Source organism: Prosopis cineraria, unplaced genomic scaffold (assembly GCF_029017545.1).
Source record: "Prosopis cineraria cultivar Desert tree isolate PC_DT_omini unplaced genomic scaffold, ASM2901754v1 PC5, whole genome shotgun sequence".
Classification (NCBI taxonomy): domain Eukaryota; kingdom Viridiplantae; phylum Streptophyta; class Magnoliopsida; order Fabales; family Fabaceae; genus Prosopis; species Prosopis cineraria.
This window is the reverse complement of record NW_026555336.1, coordinates 35,170,708-35,191,241: the sequence shown is the minus strand read 5'-3', so window position 1 is coordinate 35,191,241 and position 20,534 is coordinate 35,170,708. Positions and strand designations below refer to the sequence as shown.

The 20,534-nt window shown below is 35.2% G+C and overlaps 3 protein-coding genes across 3 annotated transcripts; 1 reads left to right on the top strand and 2 right to left on the bottom strand.

The window, feature by feature from the left end:
- The first annotated feature begins 1,872 nt into the window (after positions 1-1,872).
- Positions 1,873-3,313, top strand: LOC129310554 (uncharacterized). The gene is made up of 3 exons (XM_054952426.1): positions 1,873-2,359; positions 2,442-2,596; positions 2,937-3,313. Exons 1-3 carry the CDS (start codon positions 2,092-2,094, stop codon positions 3,045-3,047), a joined length of 534 nt encoding a protein of 177 aa, XP_054808401.1. The 5' UTR covers positions 1,873-2,091; the 3' UTR covers positions 3,048-3,313.
- On the bottom strand, positions 3,252-7,977 carry LOC129310555 (protein PLASTID REDOX INSENSITIVE 2, chloroplastic-like). The gene is made up of 3 exons (XM_054952427.1): positions 7,719-7,977; positions 7,535-7,633; positions 3,252-3,627 (listed from the first exon to the last, which is right to left on the bottom strand). Exons 1-3 carry the CDS (start codon positions 7,959-7,961, stop codon positions 3,439-3,441), a joined length of 531 nt encoding a protein of 176 aa, XP_054808402.1. The 5' UTR covers positions 7,962-7,977; the 3' UTR covers positions 3,252-3,438.
- An 8,009-nt stretch (positions 7,978-15,986) lies between these two features.
- LOC129310492 (cyclin-D1-1-like) lies at positions 15,987-19,777 on the bottom strand. The gene is made up of 6 exons (XM_054952351.1): positions 19,323-19,777; positions 18,894-18,980; positions 18,025-18,123; positions 17,652-17,853; positions 17,421-17,551; positions 15,987-17,318 (listed from the first exon to the last, which is right to left on the bottom strand). The coding sequence occupies exons 1-6, from the start codon at positions 19,575-19,577 to the stop codon at positions 17,085-17,087; spliced, it is 1,008 nt and encodes a 335-aa protein (XP_054808326.1). The 5' UTR covers positions 19,578-19,777; the 3' UTR covers positions 15,987-17,084.
- Positions 19,778-20,534: the final 757 nt, after the last annotated feature.

The window sequence follows — 20,534 nt, the reverse complement described above, 5'->3', positions numbered from 1 at the left end:
TAACCTAATTTTCTTATATCGAACAACGTACTCGATCACACGGGTCTTTTAACTTTTATAATGAAAATCTGCTAATTAACTTTGCTTCATTAAAAAGAAAAGTGGAGATTTTCTTTGGGGAAAAAGGAAGAAACTAGGCATCATGACACCTCAAGAAATTATATAACTCTCATATTCATATGTATGTAATAATGTCCAAAACTCAAATCAGCACGTAACTATCATGTAAAACGTAACTACCTCGATCATCTGTCTCTCTCTGTTTTTTTTTTTTTTCCCGTGAATGGAAGTGATGTATATAATTATGATGTGAGCGGTAAGCCCTAGGCATGATATTGACTGCTATGTGAATACGTATTCTCACTTCAGTAACGTAGATGGCAATATCAGATTATTAGAAATGCGTCATCGTTTCACGGATTGGGTTACTTCAGAATTGCATTGGACTTTGAAGCATTCAAGAAAAGCTGTGCCTACTGGTTTATATATATATATATATATATATATTCTGCAGACTGAATACACATCAATCTTTCAAAACAACGAGTACAAATACCAAGGCACGTCGTACTTGTTCCAAGCTTCTATCGTTCATTCTGATTTTCTCGCAATTTCTGGGTAACCAAACGGGGAACTCAAGTGACGCAGCTTCTGTAACGCGGATAAGATGGTGCCGTGTCCGTGTCCTTGTCCAATTTCCAACCCGGAAGAATCTTATTCATTCGCATGCTCTCTTGTCAAACGCCTTTTTTTTAAAAAAATTCAGACAAGACTTCATTAAAATCCTTTAATCTTGGATTACCATATCCGTTAAATAAGTATTAAATAATCTAAATTAAAAACTAACCTTTGAAGTTTGAAGTATGATAACGAATTTTTTTTATTAAAACAAATGCTACTGCCATACGTGAATTTTTACAAACAGTAAGAAATTAAATATCAGTGGTACTATATCACATGAAGTTTCGAGGTTAGAGAAAAATAATGTAACATACATAATTTATTTATTATTGATATTAAAAAACATAACCATTGGTCACCATAATTTCATCAAATTTTACTTTTAATCTCTCTAATTTTTTTTAATATTTTTAATCCAGAGAGTTTTAGAAAGATTGTGTGGTTTTTGTTCTGCAAGTCTCTATAATTTTAGATTTTTTTGTGTTTTTAATTTTTGAATTAAAAATATTAAAAAAATTACATATATTAAAAGTACAATTTGATAAAATTATAGGGATTAAATATTAGATTTTTTCTTGATATTAAGCAAAGTTTCGGCCGAAAAATGGTATGCTGTGTTGGTGAGAAAATTAGGAGACCCAAACGTTAAATTTAATCCTTGACCCCGTCGACATCGCCGAACAAATCCGTCCAATTTCATCACCCTTCCCTTCTCTCCACGTGGCACCTGCACGGCCCCCAACACAAGTGCCGGTGCCAATCAGTACGTGCCAATTATTTTACCCATTTAAAATTAAATTAAATCAAGTTTCCACAATTATTTATTAACCACCCATTTAATTAAACTCCCTCCACCCTAAATATGAGATTAAGTGGATTTTTTTATTTCTAAATATGACCTCGCTCTTCTACGTCTTTCTCATTTTATTTAATTTCTTTTAACTGTTGTTCTCATCCTTCTTATATCTCCCACATTTAATATCCTTGTTAAAAAGTGTATTTTTATTAAAAAAAAAGTGATACATATCTTTTAATACAATGGTGATAAACAAATCAACTCAAGCAATTTTTTTAACTGATTAATCGGTTTTGGTATAGGAGAGACAAGGGAGAATATTATATCTTTAGTTTTTGTCCGGCTCCTACACTCGCCAATGCCATCCTATTTATGTCAAATTTGGCTTAATTTGACTTACCTCGCACCAGTTAGTTGGGAAACGCCTGCTTTGCTCGATAAGCTCCGCCCCTTCTCTCTCTATCTCTATCTCTGTTTTTACTACTAATACTCTCTATTTGTGGGGTTCTTGCTGAAGCTGTTCAGATAGAGACCCTTGCTTGCTTATTTCTCCTCCTTCCCTTATCCTTCATCCCCATCTTCTCCTCCTCCTCCTCCTCCTCCTCCTCTGAGAGATGGGAAATTGCCAGGCTGTGGATGCTGCTGCTCTCGTGATTCAGCACCCTTGTGGCAGGATAGAGAGGTTGTACTGGTCTGTCACTGCTAGTGAGATCATGAAGATGAACCCTGGTCATTATGTCTCTTTGATTATTCCATTACCTCTTTCTGAGGATCAACACCAGAACCAGGACCACAGGACTGTTCGTTTCACCCGTGTCAAGCTTCTTCGCCCTAATGAGACTCTCAACCTCGGCCATGCTTATAGGCTCATCACTACTCAAGGTGTGTGAAAACAAAACCCCATCTCTGGATTTCTGTTTACGTTCTCACTTCTGATGACTGACACCTGGTCTTCTGGTTGCAGAGGTTATGAAGGTCTTGAAGGCCAAGAAGCTTGCCAAGACGAAGAAGACTCTCGCAGAGTCGGTGGACAAGAGTAGTACTGTACAAGAGAAGCAGCGTTCTGTGACTGTGAGCGAGGAAGGAGGAGAGAAGCAAGATACGAGGAACACACACGAGGTATCCATCAGAGCAGCACCTTTTGATTTACTACTATTCAATATATAATTTTATATTCTGTGTTTCCTTAATCCCATCTAATTGAGTCCAGCCATGGCTTTGATCTCCCACCTCTGCATCACTGCTTATAAGTCCTATTCCTCTCTGGTAGATATGTGTTGTTTTAAAAAAACATTACTAGTACGGTCCATTCCTTCAAGCACAGAAATTTGTATGTAGCAGAGAGTTGACACCAGAGAGGTCTCGGCTAAATAGAACATAACTTTATGCTTTGATTCATGTTTTAGTAGGATCCAATTACTTCATTAGTGAGTAAATTCTTCTTCATAATGATTTGCAGGCAATAAGAGCAGAGAGACACAGACAAAGAGGGGTAGTAGTAAATTCGGCTTCTTTTAGGTCAAAATCATGGCGTCCTTCCTTGCAGAGCATCTCAGAGTCTGCAAGTTGAATGGTGCTACTGAGAAGTGGCAAGCACAGTGGTTCACACCATTATTGGACTGCCTCTTTCATGTGTGAGAAGTTCCTCCTAGATCAATTCCTGATGCAGGGTCAAAAAAATTTAGAACAGAGGTTTGAAACAGGATGGTCCAGTGGCTACATATTTGTATAGCATCACCAAGTGGGGAAAAGAGCAATGAAAATGAAAAAGATAAAAAAATGAAAGTGAGTTTTGTGATTGATATAGTTAAAGAATCCAAATCTTCCTTTTACTTACAGCAAGACAAGCAGTTTACTTAGTTCTCTTACAAACAACTTCAAGAAAGCTTGTAAAAATAATAAAAATGATGATGATGATGATGATGATGATGATGATAAAAAGGAATGTAAATTGGAAGTCACTATAATTTTGAGTTCCAAACTTGCCAGTCACCGTCAACATAATTTTGAGCCCACAAAAGAGATGCTCTTGCAGCCAGAGGTGCTCCAGGCAATTTCTTCTTCTTTAGAGCAATTAACATATCCGTGAAGGGCTCCACCAATAATGTCCCAGGGCCTCCATACTCCTTGTGCATGAATTCACTAAATATCTGTTTTCCATCCAAGGCGGGTTAGTATGACAACTAATATGTTCAACACGGAATTCAACTATTCCACTTTTTAGATCCAAGCTTCAAACTGGAGGCCACATGCAAACATTGCCAGTTTAGAAATACTTTTATAGATGGCATCGGGAAATTTGCACTCATTTAAGTCCTTTTTTCTATGAGGGCTTTCAATTGTTGTACCCGTTTTTGCCTTTTAGGCCAGACCTGACCTCCTGATAGAAAAGATTTGCTCATCGTAGAAGGAAATAAGTACTCTAGTCAAGACTAGGCCACTGAATTAGGAAAGCTTTTCCATAATTGAAAGTCATGTGAACCATAAAATTCTCATAATGGCTTCGCCAGCATTCTATTGGATGCAAAATTAATCAAAGTCCAAGAGAGAACGATTCTTTCAAGAGAAACAAAATGAAGGCACAAACTGACATATCACCATTAGTGCATCAGGAGACTTTTAAGCAATGTTACTATTAACCAACTCAGCCTCCGATATGATTGTACCAGTAAAATCCAATGCTTGCTCATGATGACAGGCTAAAAGTCAATTCAAATTAATTAGACGTTGATATTCTGTTTTTTGAATTCTAAGACCTGAAGCTCATTTTGATTGAGATGGCAAATATTGAATATCAGCCACGTATCTCCAACATCTTCCTTGCTCCATCAATTCAAGCAAGATTAATAGCTGTGAAATAGCTAAGAACCAGGAGTCCTAAATATTAGTAAGTACTAGCCCCCAAGACCGTTCCAAAACAGCATGCAAATTTCACTTTTATGAAACTTTTAATAATTTTTACCATTGTGACAGTATCTCTCTGCTACCCGGCGCTTTGAAATAATAAGCCACAGGACAGACAGGTGCGTAAATAAAGAAAGCCACGATATTTATTCAACAGCGTTTTAAGTTATGCCAATTTTCCTTCATCCCAACCTTCCCAGATGTAGCCGGATCTCATATTACTGAACCCTCCCCCCCCAAAAAAAAAAAAAAGGGAATCTCTACCTATTCAGGTATAAATCAGAAGTCCGCCCAGGCCCCCGACATTCAATGTCGAATAAAGTGGAAAATGGGAGCGATCTAAGAGAAAAAATGATTCAGGGATTTCATATGCAAAAACAAGTGTCATTCTTTCTTTTGAAATTTCCTCATACTTGTTTGGAATGGTGAATGCAGCCATGAATAGGCAGACCTAAGTTAGCTTTCCCAGAGAAGTTGCTATACAAACCAGTTAACATAGGACCACAAACATGTCAAATCTTGAATAAATTCTTATTAAATCTGAAATACAAAAGAAACGGTCCATATAAAATGAAACCTCAGGCAACTGGGACCATTTTGTCACTCATAATTATTCAGTAGAATCTGTGATATTCTTATTGATGTTGTGGGAAAAGAATGTTGGCCACAAACATTAGTGAACGAATTCCTCTAAATGCAAGAATGTTAGCAATGAATTATGATGGGGAATGTTCTTTAAGTTTAGGTAGGGTAATCAATAAGGGTATTATCATTATATTTAAGGTAGGCTTCGGAGTTCGGACTCATTATAAGAACATGAGCAACAACCAAGGTGAAGTTCTTTACTTATTTAGTCTGCCAAAAGAAGAAAGAAAAAAAGATACTTTCCCCTTTTCCTTGACAGCAGGAGATGATTTTGGCTAGTATGGTAGTAACCAAAGTCATCTTTGTATGTTATACCCCAGATATAGATGAAATTCATGTTGCATCAGAAAAAATAAATGGATTCTCTAAACAAAATGATGGAAGGATAAAACCCATAATATGATATTTTAGTGTTCCACTTCAAAAGAGACGTTGAAAACAGCAGGGAAACACAATCAATAGAAGAGATTGATTATTTTCTAATCAAAGGAAAGTCCATTCAATTCATTAATAACTCAGCAAGATAACCGGTGGGTTTGATGCTTTGAATATCACATGTAGAGTTCTTTCCTTATGTTTATAACACCAGCATCAAAACTAAAACAGGCAAGTATAGGGAAGAGCATATCAGGAAGTATGCATATACCAACTTATTTCCTAGACGAGTCCATATAAGCAAGGAAAGACTAAATATGTAATAATGTTTACTGTTTAATTAAAATATACATTGGTTCCCTTTTCCATTAGTCAATGAAAAGAATATCGAGCAAACATAAGCAATTAAATTCCCCATTTTATATCCAAAATTCAATTTCGCAGGCAGGGCAATAACCATGGCATGAATAAAAAACTAAAAAGACAGAAGGAGAGACAAAGAAGTAAACAAGTTGGAACACAAGAGAATCTCATCAAACTAGATTCCCAAAATTGAGGAGCATAAAGACGAGACCAGATTTTACTTTTCAAATTGATGTCACACCTTGAATAAAATATCAGAAGTAGAGATAGAAGATGAGAGATTATGTTATACGTAGTCCAGCTAAACTTGAAAGATGATGAATTCTTTCATAACTCCTACCATCAATATCAAATATAACACAAGTTAAAAAATTCCTTAAATAACTAAAAAGGTGCAAGATAATAAGGGGAAATATAGCAACTGTTTTATTCTTTTCACCAGAACACCAAGTCCAAGATTGTAACAATAAGGAAAAATAACAAACCTTATCTTACTAGGTGGAGTCGACTACAAAAAAGACAGATCACCTAAGAGATCTGAACCCCATGTACTTAGCATGCACACGCCTTAACCACTTGGCCAAAGCAATTTCTTGTTTGTAACAATAAGGAAAATAGATTAAAAATTTTTTTTAGACTAATCAATTCAACTCTAAAAGCCAGCAAAAAATTAGTTGAAAACCAACTTAAAAGATCAAAAATTGATAAAAGCCAACTGGGTTTGGCGCAAAATCAATTAAAAATAAGTTTTACATTTATTTTGTCTAAATCATAATTTTGACATTTAGTAATAGAAATTTATGCTATCAAACCAATTCTCCCTAGCTCATGTCTCATATATTTGCTATCAGATTCAAAATTTGTCAACTAATTTTTCTATAATTTTCAATACAAAATAGATATTTGAAATATTTCAATTTACTTCAACTATAAAACAATATTGATACTTCAAAAAATTCCATCTCAATTCGACCATGATCAATCTCTTGTTGGAAATAAAATCCAAGATATGGGAATGTGTGGCCATTATTTAATTAAGTGTAAATAAAGTGATCTATTTAGATTAAAATTTTAAGGCTTAGGAGTATAATTGTGATGGAATTAACGTGTAAAAACCAAGATGATATTTACAATTTGTCTAACTGCCAAATCAAATAATCACAAACCTATTAAGGCAATACATAGGAGTTATGGTCAATGGTTTGGCCAGTAAGTCAAAACATTTTCCAGTTCCCTTCTTGGAAGCATACAGATATCCTGTTCAGTAACAAATCCAGAAAACACCCCTAATGGATGCAGGTACTCTTCATGTTCTATCTCTATTCCCAAGAATTAAGGTAGGTTTGATCGTATAGGTTTATATAGATTTGATTTTGGGTTTATATTCTACTGTTCCTTCAAATCTATCATCTCTCTCTCAAAGTCTCAAGTTTGACGGGTCGATTTTCTTAACCTTAGATTGAAAAATCAAATAATATAATTTCTCAGGGCAACATAAAATTACAAGTGATGTAGACTTTCACTGGTCGACACGTAAGAAAAGTATATCTTTGTTCACGCATTTTCTCGAGCGCGTAACGCTCAAAGCACTATGGACACACCTTAATCGCCGTCTCCCCAACTAATGTATCAACCACTTGAACCATAACCATTTTTGAAGGTTATCGAACCACGAGAAACAGAATAAAAGCACAACACGTTGATTTCTGATATGATGCACCTATCTTAATCACATACATTTGTATTATTCCGAAAGAAAATGGCATTCACCTGAGCACAAACATCGACGACCGTATCGAGATCATCCCCAAACTCGTCTCTGTTCTCTGATAGCCTCTCAAACAGCTCGGCTCTGAACTTCTGGGTCTCCTGCATTAACCCATAGAATAGAATAAAAACATAAGCTTTCAACTGGCGAACTTGACAGATAACGGTAGTCAGGATTCACTCTTACAGATTCCGCGAATTCGGGATTTGGGTCAGGGTAAAGGTGATTCTGGGTCGGGGAAGCACTAAGGATGCGGGAGAAGGAGTTTCTTCTGCAACTGAGTTTCAGAGAGAGAGAAGGAGACATGGGTAGTGGCAAGCAGAGGCGTAGCATGAGAGCATTTGAGTTTGAGAGATGAAGTTTCGCGGGAGAGAGCGCGATTGCTGAAGAGTGGGATGGTGATACCACAGAGAAAGTGCACAGTACCATTGGATTGGATCTTCCTCTTCCGCAACTTATTTTATCTTTTTATATTTGTTAAAAATTTGTAATGATATATTATATATTAACTAAATTGAAGAACCCGCCCTTCACATAGAACTAGATTGATCTCAACGGCTATATCTATAACTTGTGAATATTATGATTTTTTTAAAAAAATATATATTATTAGTTAAATTAACAGAAATAAATAATATGTGCCAATAAAAGAAACATAATTTTTGAATTGGCTAGCAAATAGACTTTAACATAACGTTTCTTTTGACCGTTTGATTTTATATATCTGATTTCCACATTTTTATTCAAGTTTTTAAGTCAATATTCCGTTCAAGTTCTTAATCCAATATCCATGATTGAAAATTCTTAAAGGATTCTCATGTTTTTATTTTGCTTTCAAAGTTGTTGACCACAATAGATGTATTATAATCCCCCCCTCCACCCTCTCTTTAGTTTGTTTCTAGACCATTAGTTGAACTTTTGTAATGTAAACATGGTTTTGCTGGTAAAACTATTTTTCCAAGTGTTTGGAAATTAAGGATAAAATAATAAATTACTTCCTCCAACAACAATATAAGTTATCTTTTATAAATCATGTTTAATGAGTATTATGTAGTTTTTATAATTACTTTTTCAACTATTCTCCCATTTCATTTATAATATTTAATGAATATATAATTAAAAATATGTAAAAAATTTTAAGGAAGTAAAATTTCATCAAACTTTTGTAAAAAATCATAATTTAATTATTAATGTCCTAGAGTTATGTTTAGTAATGAAGATTACCATGTGATATCAATCAATTTGGTATTGGACTCATAACCGATATCCTTTTTCTAGGCTTGAGCCCTTGACTAATAATTGATAGAACGGACTGCTCATCTTCAAGACCTAATATGACCAACGGCATATACATTCTCATCCCAACGTGGGCTCTTAAATGGCTTCCTAACAAAAATCCATTTGAGAAAATGTTGGAATGGAATGACAAGAAAACAAAAAAAAAACAACAGATTTGCTGGCCCATCTTCATTTTTTTATTTGTAAAGTCCCCTTCAATATTGTTCCATTAATGGACTAAATCTACCAAAATAAAAAAGGGTGTGGGCCTCAATTTCCTTAATGTTACTCAAATTACAAAATCACAATTGTACTGAAGCGAAAGCAAAAAACAAACCATAAAAACCGAATGCAAGGTCCTATATTTCTGACATTGGTTGGTATGAACATCTACTTCCTCTGCCTCTCCTCCCTGACACACACAAAAACAAGAAGGATATGAAGAGGAAGACACTCTGTTCCTAAGATTTTTTTTTTTGGAAAAAAAGGGATAAACTTTAAGCATAATTTGAAAGAACAAAATCTCATTACCATACAAAGCAACCCAGAAAGGGAAATGCTGCTTTTCAACATAACAGAATAGAATGTGATTCTCCCTTTTTTATTTTACACATGTTATAAAATGATGGGCCAAAATTTTCATCATATATTTAAGCAACAAATTAACATTATAATTTTTTTTTAAAAAGGCACGTTATAGATATAAAGTACCACCTTTTATACAACAGTACAAGTTTGTAAAGTTGCAAATCCAGTGTGCGTGTGTATTATAAAGTAATTTAATCAGTGTGCTTTTTGAAGAAAAAAATCGGCTACGTAGTGCTTTAGACATGTTCTTCTTACATCAATCTTTTTCTAATTCAATGATTCTTTTTTCCCCTCCTTTTTCCCATTTTAGAAGCAAAGCAGGGATTGGTGGCCACATTGCTAGTGATAAAGATATTTTGTGCATAATGACATTGAGTAGCCAGCTTTAGCTTCAATCTTCTATTGATTTATAATTCTTGGTTAGATGTACGAATTGTAAAATATGAACAGGATGGAACCAAACAAGTCCTCAAGCTTTCATCATCACCCCTGTAACACATAAACTATCGAAAGTCTTCATCTTCAAGCTCCTTCACAAAACAATTGCTCTGTTTTTTTGGTGGGGAAGGATATGAGTTCTTTTGAGGGAAAATGATGTGGAATGCACTAATGATGAACTTTCTCTCTCTTTCTCTCTCTTTTTTTTTTTGGCTCATTTATTCAAAAATTCACATCTTGTCATATGGCGCAAGGATAGTTCAGAAAAGGGGAGAAAAATTAGCACTGACTTGATGTTGTTCATATTCCAATCACTTATTGGAGCATCGTACAGATAAATTAAAGAGCATGTGAGAGAGAGAGAAGAAAGTGAAGAGAACTTTCAATTTATCTTTACACTTCATGAGAAAGATTAAAAGAAAGAGATAAGCAAGTGAAGGCAATCTGGTTCACTATGATATGAGTCTCATCCATGCGATTTCTTTGTACTTTCCCAATTCTGCTTTTTTAATTCCTTTATTCGTTCATAATTCAATTGCGGTACAAGCTTTTGGCTTAAACAGCCTCCCCTCTGTTTGCCATCTATTACATCTTTTAATTGCTGGGCCTTCACTCCCTTCTATATGCAATCACCACTAATGAAAACCTTTTACTAATAACCTTTATTTCTCTCTCTCTCTCTCTCTCTCTCATCAAATTCTTCTCCCCTTTTCATATTCTGTCATGAAAATGAGTTTTAGCCTTGTAGCTAATAAATTTCAGACATGTCACACTGCTTTCATATAAAGATCATGTTGGGTCCTTTTTTTGTTTGAATATGACCAGAGCAGGTATATGTATCCTCCTTTTTAAAACATAAGCAATTACATTCATGCAATACAACTCAAACAAAAAACCTGTGAGAATTAGCTATCTTTAATGTGCAATGTGATATATATATGTATGTATGTTGAAAGCGAAAGTTGTTGAAGGGTGAGAATGGTGAGGGAAGAGGTAGGTAGAGTGGCTATATAGAGGCTTGATGATTAAGCAGAAGACTCTTTTGTCTCCACTCTGTCACTAAGGAGGTCCATTGCAAGCACTATCTCAAAGCATTCATAAAAAGAACACACTATGCCATGTCCACGCTCCTCCCTTCTTCACTTTCTGCTTCTTTTTATGGCATCCAATGATACAAAATGCATGTCAGCTGGGAAAAAAAAAAAAAACCTAAATCACTTTCATTTCAGCTCAACAAAAATCCTTCTTAATTGTCTACCGAAATACACAGCTCATGTTTCCTTGGTTTCGGCTTCATGAATACTCCAGCAAAATGACCCTAAAATAGCCTAAATTTAACTGAACAATAAGATATATCAAAATGATCATGTGTTTCAGACATTGTGATCATGATTTGATTATTATTGTTGTTGTTGTTGTCATCATTGAGGTACCTAATCTCCTTCCTAACTTTTCTTTCTATTAAAAAATAAATTGATGTAGAATGGGGACATTGAGTGGATCAAGGACTTGAGAGTAGTGGTGTGTCTTGTATTCAGCATATAATCTGATAAACCCGCATCTGGTAATTGAAGAATCATTCTAACCTTTGAACCTTTATCCCATCAAGGGGCCTATAAGAGAACTTTTTTGCAGGAACCCCACCAAAGCATATGGCAAATTTTCACAACAAAAATCTAAATCTAAATGCTGAATTTTCAGGCTCCCCTCTATCACTGTCATGCACACCAAAAAGCTGGATTTCCCATGAACAAAGAAGAGAGAGAAAGAGTAAAGGCCACATTCCATATCCTAGTTATCCATTCCCGGGTAAAAAGAAGTTTTGGATTTAGGGTTTTATACTTAGGATTCCTCAATACCTCACTTTAGAATAACCATTTTTTTTTTCTTTTTTTGCTGAGTAATAAAGGGACTCAGTGGGGGAGACTAGTTGTTTCTTTTAACGTAAGATAAGAAAGCAAGAGATATGAAGGGCCCTGGATGGCTTATTTTTACTTATTGAAGACAAAAACAAAGCATCTCAGCCTCACTGCAGAATTGGTCCCATGTTCTATTCAGGTGCACATGTCATCCTCTCATTGCTCCAAACATGTTAATCACTGTTTAACTTGCAGATTTGGTAACTATAATTACTCTGCTCATTGCTTTTCCACACTTGTCATAATAATAGGTTAATTATAAGCTCTATAAAGTCATCATCAATACCTAAAGTTCCACGTAACTCCTCTCTCTCTCTCTCTCTCTCTATATATATATATATATATAGATATGTATTTGCCTTCATCATGTACAGTAGTGCATGTCTTTGAAAAAATTACTATACTCCAAGTTAATTTCTTCTAAGACAAGAAAAATAATACTAATTTTTGTAGGATAAAAGTCTTCCTTGACATGGGCTGTTTTATTCTTACACCAATATTATGTCGAGGATTTTTAAATTTAATCTTAGATCAGGAGCTTGGAAGAACCAGCATGTTTTTGTGAGCCAATCAAAATTTAATTAACAGGGCTTGTCCTATTGCTTGTCCCGTTTAATCTTAGGATAAAATGACAGTATTTTTTTTATTAATTGTATTTAGCGTGTTCTCAAATAAATACTGCAGGATCCAAAAAGAACTTTTTTGATATATAAAGGCAAGAAAATTAGTATTAATTACTGAGTACAAAAAAAACTTTCTTAACATGGGTACCGATTTTCTTCTTACATCAACATTATGTCAAGTTTTGTAATATAAACACTAGCTCGGATTAATAAATCAAGCAAACACTTTCTAAAAGCGAGTTGATTATAGATTAAGGATTAGAAAGAGACCAGAGTTTTTTTTTTTTTTTTTGAGATAGTCAAGTTTTTTTAAAGGGCTTATCCTACTGTGTGTCTCTATTAATGGTACAATAAAAAGAAAGCTATAGATTAGTGTCCAAGATTATGGTCGCACATGAACCTCAAAAGGTGGCTCTTGAAAAGATTTGTTATTTTTGACTGGATTATTACCTTATGGCAGCCTCTATATTTGTTTATTACTACGCATAACCAGTTCAGTGGACAACATGGCCTCATCTAATTAGCATTTTAAAAACATTTTTAGGTAGACTAGACCTTCACAAGAACATAAATAGATTAAATTAAATCAATAATGTATTGTTAACTTGCAACTATGTCAAAAAAGTTGGTAAAATATACTTTTTGGTATTCTTATGCAAGTATATACACTCGCACACATTAGCGTATCTACCTTTTTATAAATATGAAGTGTTTCTGAAATACTTAATTTCATTTTGATCCAAATGCAATGTTCATGGATCCCACAAATGTGGCCGAATGAAAAGATGACATATTGCATTATTCTATGAAGTGGGCTGCTGAGGCTCTCCTCCCACCTTTTTATTATTTGGCTTGTGCTAATAAATTGAATAAATTGACTAATTTAGATTTATTAAGTAGGGTTCCATTTTTGCTCAAAAAAAAAAAAGATCTATTAAGTAAGGTTAGCGTGACTGTGAGGTGACTCGATAGGGACAGTGACGCTAAAGAATGAGAATTCATTTTTGACAAGATTAAATGTTTCACATTATTTGTGCATGCATAAATTTGAACAGATAGTGATGTGAACATTAAATTTGTTACTATGGATTTTTCTATTCAGTTTTTTTTTGTTTTTTTAAATGCAACACATGTATTTACTTTGATTAATATAAAAGATTTAGATCGGAATCCTACTTCTCTTTTCACTCTCTTTTTTTAAAAAGAGCTCTGCCGCATGGATATCGTTTTTTACGTTCACATTATCTTGCAGTTCACAGTTAATTAACTACATTACTACTTCTCTATCATAATTAGTCAATCAATCAAGAGTTTAAAACAAACAAAAAATTAAGATGCAGCATTAAACAACCACAAACTTCTGATGAATGAATAGATAAGTGATCCCTTCTAATTAAATTATTACATATAGAAGGACCAGAATTTAAACCTCTGGCTAATTACTCCTTCCATCCCATTTTATAAGACATTTTTAAGATAATTGGTATTCCAAAATATAAGATGTTTTGAAAAAGTAGAATTTTATTAACTATGATTATTCTAATATTACCTCTCATTATTTCACTCTTCAAATAAATTTTTATTTTTAAAAAAGTATTTTTAGAAGTTTATAGAAAAATTAAGATTGTAAACTGTATTTAATGAAATTTATTAGTATTCATAATTTTATTAAAAATATCATATAAATTGAGACAGAAAAAACATCTAAATGACTGAAGCTCCTACCTTTTACATGTGTTTCTGAACTAAAAAATTTGGAAAATTGAAGTTTACAAATTAAAATTGGAGTTAAATTAATAAAACATTGCTTACCCGATCAACCTTCATTTTGAACCCAAAAGTCATTTCAGCCCAATTTTAATCCAGACATAAAATTTTACTTTAAGACTTACTTTTGGGTTTTGCTTAAAAAAAAAAAAAAGACTTACTTTTGGGTTCTGCGCCTCGGTTTGATCGGAACGCACAAAACCTCAGTTTAATAGTTAATCAAACGTAGCTTTCGTCAACTTGAATTGAAAGTCAAATTGAGGAGTGGAAACAGACACTGTACATAGAGGATGCTCAGTGGAAGTTTACAGGAAGGCCTTGAGACAAAGCAGGGAACAAATGGTACGTGTGAAAGCCGAAAGATGATGTGATGATCAAGAGAAATTTACTAAATCATCTTTTTTTATGACCACCAAATACAAATGGTTAAAAAAAATGATTGAGATGAAAGATAGTAATTAAAACTGAAGAGTAATTATAGTGTAGTATAATAAATCAAGCAGAAGGTCCAAGCAAGTAGTACAGGTCCTTGATGGAAGGCATGATCAAATGATTCAGATAAAAAATCCAAAAGCAAAGGGATGAATAGGGAATTGAATGAGCAAAAACTTGTCGCTACGTTGCAATATTTTTCTTCACTCTGGTCCATCTCTGCAGTGACGTGTATTGCTTGTCTCATCATCCACCGGCTGATTTAGACACAAAGGCATGTGGCCATCATATATATGTGTGTGTGTGTGTGTGTGTGTGTATTGCTATGAGAGCATGATAGGATTGCATATAATTTCCCAGCTAACATCACTACGCGTCAATTACCTTTTTCCCATCTCTTTTCTTCACACAAATGAGCCAAGTAAAAAAAAAAAAAAAAAACTAAGGCGGTGATGGTGTGAAAGTTTTTTTTCCTTTAATATATGGATAAACCATACAATATCTTATATTATTGACTAATTCAAATTTAAATTAGCTAGATAATAAGTCATAAACAGCTTAACCTATATATATATATATATATATATAACATCACAAAAAGCAATTCCTTTTAAAAGAATATAGGCATAACTTTTAAAAAATTGGTCATAACTTTTTAGAAAGTTTTATATTTATATATAGATAAATTTTGAACATTTTTGAAAAGCGAATGTCCTTAATTTAATTCTTTTCGTAAATTTATATGGGTAGCATTAGAGATCCTAGCAAGGATGTTCATCTTTATTGACATGTATTGGCGCGGCAAAATTTCATTGGCTCACAATGTACAAGTACTCTCGAAACATTAAAATTAAGATAGCTTGGTCCATATAAATCTACCCAATCTTGCAGGTAAAGACTTGTTCTCCCATGGGATTAAAAGCTAGCTCCTGAGGTAGTTGTCATCCATCATCCACTTCACCAGGAATAATGAATTTGCCAAGATTGATGGATTCAATAGTGTAACTAGGTACTGGATCAATAATAATAATGATACTGAAATAGGAACATGTCTGGGTAAGGGTAAGGCAGGTACTTTTCTGAGAGTTCAGGGCGGGAATAGTAGAAATAGGGATTTGTAGAACAGCCTGGATATGGTCACGAGACGAGACTATGGCTAGCTTTTTGGGAATCATAGTCACTGAAATGAAGCGTATTTATTGCCAGCGGGACCATCAGGTCCCCTTCGCTCCTGGGCCGTGCCTCCCCACGTTACGTTCTAGAGGAGCGGGGTCTTTTGCCTTGCTTTTTCACTCGCTAATAACAACAAAATGGCTATTAACTAACTTCCAAAATATCAAATTCACAATCACATGCCATGAGAGAGACGGAGAGAGAAAAGATCAGTTATCATGATTGCGGATGAAATCTTCGAATTTAATAAATCTGTAAATTATTAATTATGAACTCATCAGCATATAATACACAGACAGCACGCATGAAATGAAAAATGAAAGGTCCCCGAGACCTTTTCTACATTTCTTTAAGCGGAGTTGCAATAAAATAAAATATAAAAAAAAGAGGGCTCTCCCCTCTTTGAAAACAAACAAATCAAGACAATGCAAAGATTAGAATTGAAATGAAAACCCTATAGACACGTGATTCCATACCACGTGAGGACACCAGGCGTTGGAGTCCCGTATAAAAACTCTTGTTAGGCCAAAGCTCGAGGCCACAAGGGAAGAAAAACAAAAGTTCCCGCCAAAAAAAGAAAAGACCGAGAAAAAGACACGTACGTGCCGCACATGTGAAGAGTCTGCACACGAACCATAAAGAAAGTCCACAAAATGAAGCAAACTTCAGCTTATTAGCAATTTTTTTTTTCTTCCATGTGTTTCTCGGAGGGTATTCCAACAAAGGAACGCGGAATTGCTGGCCACGATAAGATGAGAAGCTTGACTTGAACTCCCTTGATATGAATACAGTATAGTTTAGCCCACACTTCAAAGCGCTTAATCGCCTAATTAAATCTGCCAAACCATTTGATTTCTGCCACATATCCGGCTTTTTCCTTCCACACGCTCTAGATCAGTGTCCCACCATCTTCCCGTTCCCTTTCACCAGTAATCATGCCTCCTTTGAATTCCAATTCCCCACTTCTTCCACATTTACATGACCCAAACCATTAAATGCACCTTTCTGATGATCTCTTTCCTCTCTCTCCCTCTCACTTTCCAAGCAGAAATATTATAAATTGATACATATCCCGCTTCCTTGGGAATCTGCGAAGCCATTAATGAATGGCAATACCCTCCCCAGGCCAAAACAAAAATAAATAAATGATAAACTCACCAAACTCGCATACATTATATACTCCATGCTGTATAATCTACACCCTGTTGATATCAAATATTATCCTCTTAAAAATGCTGAGGTTTCTAGACAGCTTGACATTGGACCACCTTATTCCCTTTTCTCCTCCTTTTTCATTTATTCTAGTTTTCTTTCTTTATTTCCTCTCCCTCATTTCACTCGGAGTGCCTTTTGTCATCATCATCTACCCACAAGCAGTTATTTAATTTCCTCCTTTTGTAAGGTGATGAGGAGGAGGAGGAGGAGGAAGGCGATGAGTATGATGACATACTTGACTTTGTTGCAAGCCTAGTTGTTACTCGAAGCTGTGGGAACACTTTGGGGGGCCTTGTCTGGCTATTGTTAGTCACGAATTCTCGCATGATCTGGTAGCAACCTATAATCTTCTCCTGCAACAATCAAATTTATATTTACTTTGGACCTGAATGATCTGTTTGTTTCAATCTAAACCACTATTTTCTTAATCATAAATTACCGTATTAGATGCTTACTTTTCTAAGCCCCTCGCACCATGACTCAGCATGGTCAGGCTTGACGAGAGACCAATTAGGAATTTCATTCGCTGCACAGAGTATGGAGGCGGCAGCAATGCACGATGGCCAGTAGGCAAGAAAACTAGCCTCTGGACAAAAAGAAAGCATTTTTTTTTATCACGTCATTACTTTCCGCTTCCTAAATAGTTCAAATTCTTTACGCATGACTATAAAGTTGTGAAAGTAAACCTGGGATATTTGATAAGATGATTTCTGTAGCTCGTGAAATAAGGAAGCCAGTAAGAGTTCCACTTGAATCGAGCTTGCATGCAAAGAAACTGAGGAAGTTGAACGGCGTGACTGATCTTAGTCTCCAATCCAAAGCACCTAGAACAAGCAGTTCCATCCTACGAATTGTTTTCGGTTCAAAGATGTATTTGGCACCTTCTACCTGTACACATTATAAAGAGACATATGATCGTGTACGTAACTAATGACAAGCCGAACCAATATAGGATTTGATTAATTAATTTCCTTTCCAAAAGAATGCGCTTACGGTTAGGATGTGTTTTATTAAATTTGATTGAAAATGATTCGATCGGGGGAAGATAGAATAATATACCTGAAGATCCACGAGGGGCGGAACTAAAGGCTCCTCCATCTTTGCAGCTAAAGACAAACAGGCAACGGACAGAAGTTGCAGTGGCCACCCACTTGCTTGCTGTAAACATATCAATGGGTGATTGGAACAATGGGCCAAGAAAAAAAAAAAGCAAATGAAAATGTAATTATTATCGTACTCCTTTTTTACAATACTATTCAATATTCAGTATTTTAAGATAAATCCCAATGCAACGCACGTGCCAGGATGAGAGTGCTAGAGGCTTTAAGCCACCATCCGTCACATTCACGTCAAAGTATACATAGTAATATACCTTGTATCTACAGCAAGTATATATATAAAAAGCAAATGTGATTAAAAAAAAGTAAATAATATCCAAGTTTATTCTATACGCGTTAAAGGTTAATGGAATAGTGAACCCTTTTGATTTGCGAGAGAGATCCAAGAGGTCCACGAAGAGCAATAAAAGTCAAATGCTGTTTATTCAAAATTTCAGTCTCGTAATAAGTATAGCACCTATGATATACAATAATATACAATAGGATATTTTTAGTAGCAAAAGGCGATAGATAATTTTCGTAATTTTGAACGTACTGTATGCAACAGTATTTTTTTTTTTTAATGGGCCAGCAGTATTTGTTAATAGGCTAATAGCCCCACTTTCCATTCATCAAACACATTGGCATCAAATCAAATAATTTATGAAACATTATTTCATGACCTTTTCAGGTTTAAAAAGTCAAACATAATTACCGCATAGAATTTTGCCACTCATTATAATTGCCAAAGAAATTTTCCTTGGATATTCACATTTCGTTTTAATTTCTGATATCTGAATATTATTATTACCCACGAAAGAGGAATCTCACCGGCAACCGCCCAGAATCCAAAAACCGATCCATATAGTTGACGGAAAGATACGCCGTCAGCGGCTGAAACCCAAAGTATGCCTGTACCTGCGAGACACGATCACCAACACGTATCGTCAGAAGTAGAATCCGCATGGAATACAGTAACGGCGCAGCGAACGATGGCCATCGCCGCCGCAACTTCGCCGGAGTTTGTCAGTTAGGAAAAGGGAGTGTGTGATGAAAGGTTTAGTTAGATCCAGAACGTTTCCAAGAGACGGTTAATGCACTAATGAATTGTGAATGCATTAGGCGGGATCCAGTTAAGTGCTAAAAATGTTGGAGTGGCATTAAGGTAATATCACTGCATCGTAGTGCCCGACCATTAAAGATGTTGATAAAGGTTCTTTTTACTCACTCCTATCGGCGGGTCATTAGTAGACTAATTACCTTGAGAATCCATGCAACAGATTCCTCTCTCGCGGAGGCATCAAGCGATTGAGATTGAAACCTAGAGAAGTAGTCGCATCCTGGAACGAAGCTGCGCTCGTGTTCGATGAATCCGGCAATCGACTCCTCCGCGGACGACGGAGAGGAATCGAGGTCGAAGGAGCACTCCGTCGACTCTCCGGACAAGATTCCGGAGGTGTCCTCGTCGCAGAGAAGGTCGGAATCGGGGAAGTAGTCAGTGCAGGAAACCGACATGATGATCGCCGCCGGCTCCTCATTCTCTCCCCATGGTTTCGGCGGAACGGTTGCCAGAACGTGACAGGAGAAGTCGCCGGAATGCTTCTGCAGTGAGTGTGGGTGTGGAGAGAGACTCTGCTAGATGAAGATACTGACTTGGTGTGAAGGCTCTCTATCTGTTTGTTTGGGTATAAATATGCGGTGCGTGGGTGAATTTTCCTTTTTCCTTTTCCACTCAAATTTTCAAATGCATGAACGAGAGTTAGGAACTGGGAACTTCGGGAATAGATTTTCCCGGGAAAAATAAAAAAATGTCACATTTTGGGGCGAGCATATATATTTAAAGCCTAAATGTTACTGAATTCTTGCGGGAAGGAAAGTATTTAATTTTTTTAATTGATTAAATAGTCATGTTATTCATGACTAAATAATAACATGGCTATTTGATCATTTAAGTTAACATTTTTTTTTAAATAGATGTTAAGCAACTTATATAAATAAGACAAGGTAGAAAATCTCTCATGGATTGAATGCAAGTGAATGGTTTTGACTCTTGACGCCGAAAGAAAATATAATAATATCAAATAATAATATATTTGTAAATAATATTTTTATTTTAATTAACCCGTTTGGTAAATTTAGTGAAATGGGTTAATTTATTTGGATTATTTCAATCATATGTCAATATTGAACCTTCGTCGAGCAGTTCCATGTGATGTCATGTGAGAATTGTTTCACAAGCGGCAAAATCAAATTGTTCTTTTTTCGGTAACGACAGGGGTAAATTTTAATTTATACATTTTAACATGCATAAATTAATTTTAAAAAGTGATGAGCCATTGTCTAGGGAAAAAATTGGAAGGAAAATACAAAGAAAGAGAGAATCAGATAAAACTGTGATCTCATTTTCGTGAGTGAAAACAAAGAAAGAAATGGTCTTTTGAATTGCCGCTAAATATTATAGCACTTTTCATA